The sequence below is a fragment of the Argiope bruennichi genome, chromosome X1 (assembly GCF_947563725.1).
Source record: "Argiope bruennichi chromosome X1, qqArgBrue1.1, whole genome shotgun sequence".
In the NCBI taxonomy this organism is placed as follows: Eukaryota; Metazoa; Arthropoda; class Arachnida; order Araneae; family Araneidae; genus Argiope; species Argiope bruennichi.
Window position 1 is genome coordinate 116,442,353 of NC_079162.1, and position 14,989 is coordinate 116,457,341.

At 28.8% G+C, this 14,989-nt stretch overlaps 1 protein-coding gene across 9 annotated transcripts in view; it reads right to left on the reverse strand.

The window, feature by feature from the left end:
- Positions 1-14,989, reverse strand: part of LOC129958831 (ectonucleoside triphosphate diphosphohydrolase 8-like) — a 146,432-nt gene that overhangs the window by 19,672 nt on the left and 111,771 nt on the right. For all 9 annotated transcript variants that reach the window (XM_056071532.1, XM_056071538.1, XM_056071534.1 and 6 more), the window contains one exon: positions 3,218-3,342. In XM_056071532.1, coding sequence (XP_055927507.1) covers positions 3,218-3,342 — 125 coding nt within the window. The remainder of the gene's footprint in view (positions 1-3,217; positions 3,343-14,989) is intronic.

The following is a 14,989-nucleotide window of genomic DNA, read 5'->3' on the forward strand; positions in this document are numbered from 1 at the left end:
ATAATATACCGAATTTATAAATTTGCAGATAAACTGAAAATTAATAATCAATTTCGAATCAAGTGATAATTCAGCAGTTATAAAGCAAACTATAGATTAACAATAAAAAAGAAAATAAAAAGTCGACATACTGTTACTACATTTTGAAAGAACAAAGTTTAAAAACTGATATTAGAGCTCTTGTTAACAATTTTGAACTTGCGAAGACCTTTATAGAATGCTGATAACTACAGATATGATATTCATTGATGTTGTTTCTGTCTAGACAAAACAGTTTCATAGTTCGTAAGTTCATCAATCTGAAATTACTAAATTAAACATGAAAACATTTTGAAATTTTTGCTGCAAATAATTGATCTAAGATTTGAGTGAAATCTTTTGATGAACTAATCACTAATCAAGAATATATAGATAATGCAAATTTAAGATTTAGTTGAAATAACTGTTGCATCCTTTATTTCCAATTCTAAGAAATCATACTAATGTTGACAGTGAGAAACAACAAACTGCAAATTTACCCAAGAAGTTACACATAGGATTTGCTATTCAGCATGGCTTGGAATTATTACGTTAACGAAACGTAATAATTCAAACCAATTCAACGTAACGTTACGTTTCATTGAAAGTATTACGTTAACATATTTCAATGAAATCTTTGAATAATTACTTGTAATTAATGAATAATTTGTATATTTATTTATCAAAATCATTCAACTTTCAGAATTGTTTCCAAAGTTGGATTTTGATCAATGCTTATTTAAAACCTCTTTCTTCGGCAATAATAGTAAAAAACATCACAGGCAGTGAAAATTTAAATGCCATCCTTTAATGAAAACTGATTATGATAAATCCTGATATAGAGATGCATGCCACAATCAACTGACACTTAGAATTTATTCTGAAGTTAAATTTTGATCAATAACTATTTGAAAACTAGTAACTAAAAATAAACCCCATGAGAAGGTAGAGATTAAAATGTAAACCCCAAATGATTGCACAACCTAAAAAAAACTTAGCGACTCTGACGTTTATATACGGGTTATAAAACTTCTAATACATACATAATAAAAGAACTAGCTGAATAATCCAATTTCTGGACTACTCAAAAGTACTGAACCAATTTTTAAAAGAATTCATGTATTTTATAAATAAAATTGAACCTCGTGATTCGGGACTATATGGGGCTAACCACCATTCAGGTTCCGGAAAATTCGGATTATGCGGGAAATTCGGTAAAATATTCTTGATATATAAATGAAGTAGAAACTTGAGTAGATCTGTGAAAAAGTAGGGAAAGAGTTAGTGACGATGATTCACATGGTATAGTGCAGCTGTAGGCAAACAAGTTGAAGATAATAACCTTGAGCTAGAGTGATTCACGGTTACCATGACAACGTGCTTTAAAAATAGTCTACTAGGTTAAAAGTCGTGATTTTGTTTTAACTGTTCGCCCGAGTCGAGAAAGTGTTAACTTCACTTGATCTTGTGCGCATTACCCTATTGATATCTGCCATTATTATGTTGATTGTTTTGAAGTGTATGTCATGTGAATGAATAGATTCTTGTTGAAGTACAATTTATGTTTCCATATGATATTGTACTACTATAAATAACTTTCCCCGTTTGGAGGCACTTGCAGCTCAAACTAACAAACGCAATGAAATCAAATTTTTATACACAGACTATAGAAAGCATGAGTCGCCGATGAAATATCTTGCAAAGGGGCATTTGAGAAAAAGTGCATTTTATCTAATGGTAGTAAACTGAAATACACATTATTTTTCTACATAACTACGCTGGACTTCAACGCACTTTTCCCAACGTTTCACAAGTTTCTTGATTCCTGTCGGAAAAAAAGTTTTTCGGTTGTATCTGAACCGATTTTGCACCGCATCAATGACTTCCTTGGTCGCAAATCTTCTTGCCTTTAGTGCTTTTTTCAATGGTCCAAACATATGAAAATCATTTAGAGCCAGGTCTGTACTGTATGGTGGATGTTCCAGCACTTCGAATCCAAACTCCTTTATTGTTTCGACATCCGTTGGGCAGAATGTGGTTATCTTGCTGCAGGATGATACCTTTTTGCAATTTCCCTCGGCGTTTGAATCTGATTGAAATTTAGTTTTCAAAACACATCACAACAGTTCTCACTGCTCACATTTTTGCCTCTCTAGATGAAATGAACGGCTACTACACCTTCCCTGTTCCAGAACAGTGTTAGCATAATCTTACCAGCTGATGGGTGACTTTTAAATTTCTTGACTTCTGGTGATGATCGGTGTTGCATTCGACGAATAATTTCTGCAGGTTTAACACCTTCCCTCAAACAAAACGAGAATCATTGTCCTCATTTCCTCTTTGGAGCAGATTGATTATGGAGATGCCGCATTTAACGGTCTGCTGCACTCCAACAGCTAACGCGGGAATAAGTGTGACACATTGAATATAAGTGTTTCCGACTACATTAATTCGAAGGTGGATACTAGCAGTGTTACCAAACCCTTGAAAGAGAAATTGCAGAAGTCTCTTTATTTTTTGACTTTCCCTAGTACATTTGTGGAATTCACTTTCAATTTCATATGCCTCCAAATACCTAATTTATTTTATGCATTGTCTGTATTTTAATTTATTGTAATTTAAGATACACATGTTAGTGATAAATTCTTTTTATCCACGACTCTCAAAATGTAATTGCTGCGACTTTCACTGTCTATTGATTGGTTTCGCGTATTAACAACAAGAGTCTCTTAAAATAGCAGCGATCATTTTATCTGGGAACTCCTTGTTTCGAAAGAATAAAATGCGGATTGTAGCGTTTTCTTTTTACGATTACATATTCGTCAGTGACTTTTTAACTCAGCACACTGCATGCCTCTAGGATTATTATATTCTGCAAGCATTAAAAATATCTTCTAAAGATTTTAGAATAATCCGTCATTGATTTAAAGAAATGCGTCAATATTTAAATTTAAAAAAATATGATTTTTAAAGGCTGCGTTTTTTTTTCAAGAGTTTCTTTACTCCAGTTAATCTTACGTGTATAGATTAAGTTAAACAATATGACACCAGGAAAATTTTAATTCATTGAATTTTGGTTCCATTGTCGAATTTCTAGTAAATGTAGTATGTGAAAATTCGTTAAAAAAATTTGAAATAAATAAATTGTTTTAAATAAATTTTTGATTTGAAAAAGATTTTTTTTTTGCTGCATACTCACATCATCAGGAAATTTCCCACCAGTCAATCCATACACCATTGAAATAGTGAGAATGCCTACGACACCTATGATTAAAGCTCCCAGAGCCACAAGAAGAGGCCATTGTTTCAATGTAAATGAATTATCTGGAAAAGAAAAATAACAAAAATTACCTAGAAATATTATATTTTATTACAGATATTACAATATATAGAGGTACAGATAACAGTAAAACATTAGTGGTATTATTATAATGTAAACTGAATCTTTATAATCCATACCTACAGCCCCATTTCATTGAATGTTTTATTTTGAAAAATGCATGTTGTACTAAAAGATTTTCTTGAAGTGTAGCTTCAGTTTTAGTTTTAAAGCAAATTACCCATCTATAAAATATATTATATGAAATTCCAAAAGATTCCAAACGAAAAAAATATGAATATATTCTAAATTTGATATTAATAATAAAAATAGTAATATTTATAAATTTGTCATATACTGTAAATCTTACACATGAAAAAAAAATCGTAAATCTTAAATAGTATAGGTAATATATATATATATATAATATTATTTGTTGTGAAGCTTGATGCAGTTTGAAGACAGTGAAGATACTTTTAACATTTTTAATATCCATTGGGAAAGCATAATTATTTACAAGCAGAGACGCGGACAAGACGTCCGCCACAGAGCAGTACAATAAGCCGAAGTGGGGAAGAAGGGTCGAAATAAATCATCCCTGCCTTATATAACCTTAGATTTTGATAGGGAAAATATTTCTTCACAGTGCCAATATATTAATAAGATTCTCATAGGGATTTCTGATGCATGCCAATCACGTGTAAGGGAAACACAGGGATCTTTTAAGAAAGAATGTGCTTATTGGACATTTTTACCCCTTCACGCCGAGCGTGCGAAAATATCAGCGTTTAACTGACTAAGCAATTTTATGAAGCTTCTCTTGAATTAATTAAGTAGAGAAAGTGGAATTGGATCACGAAATAAGAGAATATTTTTAGAATGAAGTTACTATGAGCTAAATTAAGATAAAATCTTGGAAATTAATTAAATTGAAATTGAAAGTTTAAAATATCATTACATATATATATAACATGCGAAAGAGATAACTGAAAAAAAGTAATGAAATTTCGGCATATGCTTTATTATTAAAACTGACAGCGTGAACCAAAATTGGGATAAACTGACTGTCTGCATGTATATGAACATCATATCTCAAAAAAAAAAAAAAAATCACTAATTTGAATCAATGGAATTTGGTATCTGGTTTTTTAAATGAATTTGGTTTATGGTTATGAACTTATAATCATATCTTTATCTTTAATCAATCTTTTATCACTCATAATATGGTAGTAATAAAGTATAATTATTAAAGATTAAAGGTGAAATTATTACATTTTTGAGCAAAATTCAAGAGAAGAAAAAAAAAATGCATGCTTGTTTTTCTCTTTATATTGTGAAGTTAAATCCAAAATGCACTGTATTATAAAAATATATGTGAAACTTGAAGGAAGACACTTTCCTCTGTTGTGGCTTTGAAATCCAGACCAATATTATTTCCTAATCAAATATTACAAAATAAAACACTTTTTACCGTTCTTTAAATAGCTGCATAAGGAGCTCAAAACTATTACGAAATGCTAGTTTACAAAATAGGTGAAAAAGTCATCGTGTTAAATCAGCCAAATAAATAAATTTGGAAATCATAGAAAAGTATTTCACTAAAAAAACTTGCTGAATCAATGCAGCATAGATCTGCACCAAGAGAAATGGGATGTTATTTTGATTTGTCAAATTACTATACCTATGATAGTGGATAAAAAAAAAGAATAAAATTGTGCAATCGCAAGTACCCAGAGGCGGCAGCAGAAGTTTTCAGAAGGAGGAGTGGGGGGGGGGGGGCAATCCGATTAGGCTGTGGACCCATTTTCTCTTATTTGGCTTTAAAATTACTCATAATTCATTTTACATGTAATAAAATAAAATATTATTTAGCTTTGTTTAAATTCAGGTACTAATCTTTTCTGCGAAAAATCTGAGCACTTATCGACGTCGACATCCAACAAAAAAATTATTGGCAAAATGCGACATCTTATTGATTTGCCACTTAGGGATTATTTTGCAAATTGTAGAAAAAAATCTCTTAAACCTTATTTGGATATTTCGATTGTTTACAATACGATGGTTTTTAAATTATAATTTTCTTTGATGCCTAGCTCTCCATAACCATCCTAAAGTGGTGAAAACATTTGCCGAAGAAACTCTCAATTTCTCGCCGGTTGGGGTGGGTTGGGGGGCAAGCGATTGCCGACAGGGCGATAATTGCCCCCCTTGTCCCCATGCTAACGCCGTCTCTGTAAGTACCGTATTCATAAAGTGTAAACAATTTTTTTAGTATTTCTAATGTATATTTATGTAACTGGAAGTATATTATTTAGCATTAGACAGCTTTACAAAAGCAGAATTTTCCCCAGTTTTAATAAAATTACTTACATAGAGTGTGATGTGCGGTCAATTAAGTTGACTGAAAGATCTCAAATTTTTAAATCAAATTTAACAAGAATTGTTTAACATTATTTCATTTTGTTAGACATTTTGTACGTATCTTCATGTATAACTATCAAAGAAACAACGAATGAATGAGGAAAACAGCACATTTGTTATCAGAAGAATTCAATAAATTGTATTAAAAATTTGAACATACCATTTGAACAATACCAAAACCAAAAATGTTGAGTCATATTGATAAAAATAACAAAGAAATTTCTCAGTGATTGGCTGTATTTACTATACGATTTTAAAATCAAAGTAAATATATCAGTATCCCGTTATGTACTCAAAACTTTTCATTCTTACTGAGACATTTTTATCTGTTTATTCTTCTGATAAAAAATATTTGCATTATCAGTAGTTTTAACTATTCAAATATTTATCTGTTAAAAGGAAGTGACAGCTTTGCTCCTGTGCTTTTAAGGCATTAGTGGCAACTATGCAAAATCTTTCACTGACCAAACTCTTAAGTTAAAACCTATATACTAATAGGTAAATATTTAATTTTTTAATCCAATTTTTTATATAATGATAGCTTTTAATTATTATTATACAAGGTTTACACTATAATTACGGCCCAACAAATAATTTCAAACCGTTTGAAATAAGTATGTACTTCCTATTGGAAAAGTACTTAAACAACTTCAAAAATTATATATTGTAATAAATGTATTTCTGAAAAATTACGAGGTCTGCAGTTTTATACAATCAATTGATCTTAATAGTCATATTTGGTAAAACATTTTTTACACACTAACATTTTAAACAAAAAAACAAAAAGGCTTCTGTGATTAAAACTGACCGACTTATGAATTTTGATTATTACGATTTTAGACCATTTTAATGTCAGTTTCGTGGAATATCTGTCGATTAACGCACAGAAATTTTCGAGGCGGCTATTGAATGACCTAAAATATTAGGTACACAAATTTGCTTCTGTCATTTTTCGATAGTTAGCTGCAGCTATATACGCTGGTAAAAATAGGTAAATAAAAAATGTCACACAGTAAGCTTAGGCATTTATCAACAAAACGACAGCACCACATTAGTGAATTTCTGTTTGCATCATAAATTTATTCTCGATCAAAAATGTCAGTGTTCGAGCCAAGATCAAGTCGTTTGCCGGAAGTTTTGATTTTCAGCTTAAATATGAAGAAATCTGCAGCTGAGGCTTGTTGCACACTCTCAAATGCTTATGGAGAGTGTGTTCTTAAAAGAGCTTTAGTCCGAGTTTCAATGCTTCAGACCGAATGCTCAGGTTCCAAGGTTATGTTACGCATTTGGTGAGACCAACTTAGTGTATATATTATGAGTCGTTGAAACCATCACAGGGAATAGATACCGAACGCAATTGATGCGTTTGACCCGAGCATTGAAGGAGAAGTAACGATAGTACCAAGAAGGTTACAACAAAGTTATTTTCCAGCATGGCAGTGCTCTGCAACATCCCTCAAACCGGTCAAGACATACTTGGAAACATATAAATGGGAGGTCCTTTCCCACCTGCCATATTCTCCAGGCTTTGCTCCTCCCGAGTACCATTTGTTTCGATCAATATCAATCTCGGCTGGATGATCGATGCATGAATCTTCTTAAAAGAGGCTTCAGTTTTTCGAGATGATATCCGACAATTACCAGAAAGATGGGAAAAAGTACTAGCAAGCGACGGACAGTACTTTGAATCGTGGATAAGTAATCACTTTTTAAAAATAAAGCTTCGAATTTTGGAAGAAATAAAAAACGGGGAAAGCAAAGTCGTATACTTCTAAATTAAAAGCTTCATAATTCGGTCAGTTTTTGTTGGAGAGAAGTGTAACTTTTTTTTAAAACAGCAGGAGGTCGAGACTATTTTACTATATATGTCTGATAGGAAGATGGGGGGGGGGCTGCATACAAATTTAGACTTCCAAATAACTTCAGTAGTACATTTTTTGACTCAAACAAGATAAAATACATTTCTCCATATTATTTAGAGCATTTAAGTATGAATATACTTATCTCTAATGGCTTAGAAATAAGCTATTGAGACATAATCAGCTATTGAGCTAGCCAGTATAATGACTTTTCATTATCAGTAATACTCTTGGTAACGGTTATCGAATCTAAATTAAGATACCAAAATGTAGATAGAAACAATAGAAATTATCTTATATAATTGTCGTTATTCTTTCTTCTATCATTTTTTGACAAACAGGTTGAAGATTACATAATAGTTTTAGTTTATAAATAATCTTTAGGTTTGCATTCCTCAATAATTTTGCTATTGCTTTCATATATATGATACAGTTTTGATTTTTAAATCACAGTGAATTAGAATATCAGAATTGTGCAGTTTCTTTGATAAAAAACTAAAAAGAATACAAAGATTTAAAACACATATTAAAAAATGAAACAAAAGGGAGCTTACAGTAAAAATAAATGATATATTGTAAAAAAGCAAGAATTTCAGTGTACTAAAATAGCTAAAATATTTTTTATCAAACATATGGAGTCAAAATTGAAAATTGTAAAAACATAAGGCACCGATATAAATACTCAGGCAAACTGGAAAAGTATTAAAAGACGACATAATCAAGATTTAAGACGAAAGTTAACGGATGCATAGTAAAAAATTGAAATCGCATACAAAATATATTTTAATATTCAATAAATATTTAAACATCTTCTATAAAACATTTTTTATTGATTTTTACTTTCCTTATGATGTTATTTTCAGAGCTTTATCTTTTTACTATCTTTGATTTGACTTCTAGATTTTTGATGAAAAGCATGTTTATTGTTAAGAAATATTTTTATTATTATCTACCGTTTAATTATAAATATATTTTATAAAGCTTTTATAATAACTATTACGGAATCTTTTAATCAATATTTTATTTTGTAAAATTTGCTACCAAATAGCACCACTCATACTGAAACAAAATTAATTAACTCCAAACTTTCAAAAATATAAATATAAATAAAAATTGTATTTTCATGCGGAGCATACAACTGTATAGAATTTCAGAATTCTAGAACTCAAGAAGGAGATAGTTTACAAAATTCCGCCTTCATATACATGAAACAAGCCAAGTTAAATAAAAGCATTTAAAAAAATAGCAGGTCAACATTTTTGTCCCATAAAACCATTAAAGGTGAAAAATACATTATTAATGTGCATTTTAAGATAACATTTGTCTATTTCACATCACACAATTTTTTAGGTTAATTATTAAATTTGGCCAATTGAATGATAAAATACCTATTTTTTATAGAGCCTCATCGAATAACCCTTTCATCACTCTATGAGAAAATGAAATTCCGATTTAGTATTTAATCGGAATTTAGTACGTTCCGATTTAGTATTTAATCGGAATTTAGTACGTTCCGATTTAGTATTTAAAGCTTTGCGAATCAAGCTCTTATGATAAAAGGAACTAATATGAAGCAAACACAAAATGAAATATTTGATGTCTTATAATTGATAAAGCTTATCGGTGATAAACAAGCATAAATAAATCTGAAAAATTGTTGAAAATTAAGCAACAGATAACAGCTTTTCTCTAATTGCTTTCAAAAATCAAATTTAAATCTACTAACATATTTGGAATTGATTTAAGAAAAACATATTTTCTAGCTCGTAAAAAACACTCTTTTCAGCTAGTCGTTTCAAATTTTCCCAAGTATTTTGTGATAACTTGTTAATAATATTTTTTGATTTTTTAATATGAAAATTAGATTAATGAATTAAAATTTCCTGAAATCAAAGTTTTAACCTTGAAAATATAAACTGGAAGAAGTAATTCCAAATAAGTAGAAGATTTATGAAACCAGTTTTAGTATATTCCGAAGTTAAAAAGAAATCTATTCATCAAACATGCATTTAAATATGAACTTTTTAAAAGCTTTTTTAGCTTTGGTTTCAGTTTTTTAACTTAGCTTTTTTAAAATTACATCAGTGTACAAATTATTTATACTGAAACGTATTCCTCAAAATAAATCAGACGTTCTGGCTTTACTTTATTCAAGGGTAGGTGTGCTGCTTTAGTATATTTTCCTGTTCGATTTTTTTTTAAATTTTTGTTTTGTCTTCCCGTTTGCTGTTGATTTCTTATGGTAAGTAAAGTATTAAGGTTAGAGCACGGGTTATATATTATTTATATTTTATTTTTTATTTTATCTAGCGCATATGCAGTTATATTGCGTGTTTAATTAAATTCCTCTAACACAAATTCATTTTACGTTTAATTAAAATTCATCTGGCATACGCATTTATATTTTAGGCTTAGCTAAAATTAATCTAGATTATGCATTTGTATTCATCTAAAATTTGTAATTTTATTTAAAATATGTATTTATAATTTATTTTTTTAATTAAATAATTTTCATCTAGAATATATATTTATATTCTATGTTTAATGAAAAAAAGTGTCCAAAACAAATTCTAATGTTTTTTCCGTGTCATATATACTAATAATGTGCATTTAAAAAACTTTATTAATGCATTCAAAAGGAATTATAATTCTTTTAACAAAAATCTAAAAGCTAAAACAAAAATCTTAAAAGCTTGAAAAACACACAAAAAAGTTTAAGCAAATTAAAAACGCAATCACATTTATGCTGTATTTTAATTTTAATGTAATGCATGCTAGAGAGTTTTTTGTCTCTTACTTCACTCGTTGGGGTTGTCTAGCGTTTTCCTTATATATCTGCACCATATGCATTTACGATTTTGATTTTGTCCTCCATTTTTTTTATTAAACATATTTTTAATGCTTGGATCAAAGCGGTTTAAAAAATTATGCTCAATATTTTCTAGTTTTCTATCTTTATTTCTTATGATATTTACTATGACATTCTTAAACCGAATACTGGAATAAAAAGCGATCATGCTGATCTGCAACGTCGTCCGCAGATTGGCGGATGATAACAAAAGTCGCACTTTTAAAAGTATGAAAATTACCGAACTTTTTTTGAGGAATCGAACGTGATCACTCATTGCTCAAGTCATTTTTTTTAAAATTTACATTCATATTTTTAAGAGCTATAAAATTTCATCATGAAGAAAATTACCTGCTATTAATAGTCAGGATATCGAAAATTAATTATTCTAATTCGTACATAATCCACATATTTTCTATACCATAAGAATAAGGAATATTCTACTTCACATAAATAATATTTCTACTTTTATTCCTTTAATTCTTATTTTTTAATGTATTCTTAAATTCTTGCTTTAATTTCCTTTATAAAAAATATGGATGCCGGAACAAAATTGCATTTTTTTAATAGAAATACTCTAACTGGAATTTTAGTCACATTTATAATTTTCAATGAATATCACAGAATTTCTTTGTTATGATTGAATTGTATTTTAATTTCTTTATAATATTAATTCGAATATTATTGATACCAAATCGATCGCCTTTCTTTAAGTTTGCATCCATTTTCGGAACAGTCGTAAAATTTACCCATGGAGAAAGCTGCTTTCTATTTATATTCTAGATTTTTTAAGAATAAACATTTTAATTTGTACGTAATCTATACATTTAATATTTTAATTAGCATTAATAATATCTTTATAATAAGAAAAAATATTTTATATCTTATGTTCTTCATTGCAAAACTAATCAATGGAGTAAATTAATGATATCTCACAGTTATTTGACAATTACTGAATATGTTGTTTGATATCCAATTGAAAGTTGTCTTATGCCGAGTTGTGATGTCACATCATTTTTGTCTTTGCAGTTCCAAAATTAAATCGACTCAAAGCATTTTTCTTCTAAACATGAATTAAGTTCGTTTCATTAAAAAAAATTGGTTGCACAAATTTCTGAAAGAAATTTCGTTCTTGTGATCTGAACGGAAGCATACATATCTAAAGTCAATGAATAAAATAATGTTTCACCAACATATGTCGATAAATTAACTTTCTAACTGGAAATGATGAAACATTTCATTATGAAACCAGTTGTACCCAAGTTAACAAGTTAAAATATTGAGTTACACATTGAATGCAAAAATATCAGACCTATCTCTGAGTGTTTTATCGTGTTTAAAACAGAGCAAAAATATCTGAACAGAAAATAACAGTTAATATGGAATAATTACATATAGTATGCCGATATGAAACCAGTTGTACCCAAGTTAACAAGTTAAAATATTGAGTTACACATTGAATGCAAAAATATCAGACCTATCTCTGAGTGTTTTATCGTGTTTAAAACAGAGCAAAAATATCTGAACAGAAAATAACAGTTAATATGGAATAATTACATATAGTATGCCGATCTGAAACAGGCCAAGTATAACATTGCAGCATCTTCACTCAAAGGTGGATACAATTTAACTTAGTGATTTAATAAATGGGTAAAATCAGTATACGCCTACTTATAAGCGAAAATGAAAAACTTTTCTTATACAAGATTAACATAGATACAAGGTTTATGTACAAGACACAGTACATAAACCTTGTACTGTGTAACTGTACCTTTTAGAGGTATATTCTTGTTATGGGAAAAAACCCTCCAAGAATATATTTAGAAAAATAATTTTATTCAGTAAATAACGCAGAGCATAAATTAAAAAAAAAAAAACTTTTAAAAGTTTCTTAAAATACCAATTTATTTAGAATGTTTTAAAAGTAAATACAGCATTGTTTTTTAATTGTAGGAATCAGAAACAATAAAAAAAAAAATTAGAAAAAAAATATCGTTTCCGACATTACAGATAAATCGAAGCAGTTTCTTCATGAAAGTAAATTATGAAGGCGAAGAAAATACATCAGAAAACAATATGGAAATAATATGAAGAAGAGTAACCAAGATCAAATGTATCAAAAGAATTAGTGTCTCAGTAATCTATACAAACAAGCGAGGGAAAAAAACATGAAAAGGATGGATTGTAATATCCCATACGAAAAATGAATGCTTATTTTAAATAATGTACATTTACTTGAATATGATAACAGATTCGAATATTAAAGAACGTGAAAAATAACTCATTTATCATGTTTGAATAATTTATAATAATTAAAATCAAAAGTAGAGTAGAAAAATACGTATTCAAATAAAATGCTAACTAATTATGAATTTTATTTAGAACATTTTTTTGTCAACATTTTATAGATAGTTTGGTTTAACGATTAATAGATAGCTTAGTTTAACGATTAATAGATAGCTTAGTTTAACGATTAACAGATAGATAATTTAGTTTATCCAGATTAACGTTCCATTTCAAAGGTATGCGAGGACGTTTTCTGAAACTTTATTGAAGAGAAAAACAACACCGATATCCTACTCTCCAAATTTCCATACCTTGCGTTATTCATCAGGTTCGTTTATATTTATATTCGACCAGAAGGACAGACAGACTTTCTCGGGACGCATTTTGCTCAAAGTTTGACAGTATACCAATACCAAATCATCCGTCCAGCTCAAAGCGTTTTTGTGTTGTCTGTGTGTGATAAAGATATTTTCCAAAAATGTGTTTTTCGAGCTCAGGGAAATAAATCTGAAACGTTGGGGATTCGTCAAAATCTCGAGTATGAATTTTCTGATATTTACAGTACATTCTCTATACTTTGTAAACGAGAAAGCAAACCTTTAGAAATCAAGTGAAAACAAAATCATATTTTTAACAAAATCGTTGAAATTTTGAAATGAAGTATTCAAAGTTAATTTCGAGAATTATCTCCAAAGCAGTCGATTAAATATAAGGAAATACTTGAAAATGCCTCAACATTTAACATTCATTCATCAATTTACAGCACACATTTTTCGAATGCTACGAATTTATCCAGAAAAAAGCATCTTTAAGAAGCCAAATAGAATCAAAGATATAGACGTTGCTTTTAAATTTTAAGAAAGGAAATTACGCTTATTGTGTGATATTATGTAGATAATCAATGTTATTTTCTGAAATATTATTAAAAGATTCATAACAGTCAATATATGGGGTTATGTTAGCAACGTTTAGAAATACTAAACACACAAAATAATTTTTGAATCGGTGGACGAAATATTAAAGTTCAAAAAGATTAAACGAAGTAAATACTTTATTTTTTCCATATTAAGTTGCATTAAAAATAAATTTCTAAAAGTTCTATTTTGAAATTTTGTTCCACGTTATATCCAGTCTAAAATTCATTTAAAAGAAAAAATAGTCAATAGTCATTTACGAGTTGTGTTTAAGAGATTTTAATTTTAGTCTGTTCTGCTTAGAAAGTTTAGAACAAAATTAATTTTTTAGATACGCATCTAAATAAGTATTAGAAATCTGTTAGACACAAAATAAACAGCAATAGCAATTAAAAAAGCTATATTAATATACAATATGTACGTGATAATGTTTAAGTAATAAAAATTGTTTAATTAAGTTTAGCAATTATAGTTACCAGGGGGGTGGACCAAAGAGCTTCTTTCGTTCAAAATACATTTTGTGTCCATTTCTAGGTAATGCATATTCAGGCGATTGAAGTGTATTTCTCTCTGCTTTAACAAGGAATGGAATTTTAGACTATTACAGGAGCAACCCTCTTTTTCACTGATATGTAGCTCATTAATGGACAGTATTACAAACAGTTACTCAAAGTTAAGCTCATTAGTGGACAGTTAAACAAATTGACTATTATCGATTATTAATGCCAATAGTATATATACCATAAATAGGTTCAATGAGACAGCATTATATGAATTTTTTATTAAAAGGCAATTGAATAAAATGCATTGATTATCATCATATTTTATGCTTAAAAATACGCAGAATTTGTTTTCGAATACAATCTAAAAATATCAGAAGTTTATCACAGGAAAGGGAAAATAGCAATAATAATAAAAATAATAATATTAATAAGCAAAATCCAGAAGACGTAATTTTTTTTTTTTTTTTTTTTAGTAATAGAAACCAAAAAAAGTTTAATAAAAATTTATCATTTGTAATTATAAGAGGACCCAAACACTTCTTTCGTTCAACATACTTTTTGTAGTCATTTCAAGGAGGTATTTATTCAGACGGGTTGAAACATTTTATTCTGCTTCGGAAAAGAATGAAATTTAGATCGTTACGGATGAAAATCATCTTTCAAATAATTTTTTAATGTCATAAAATTAAACATTAGTTATCATCTTTATAAGTCTATAATATGCTATGAATAAGATGATTAAGATTGATTGACTATTTCGCATTTATTAGAATCAAATGTTCTGAATATGTTACGAATAGATTGATTAAGATTGATTGGGT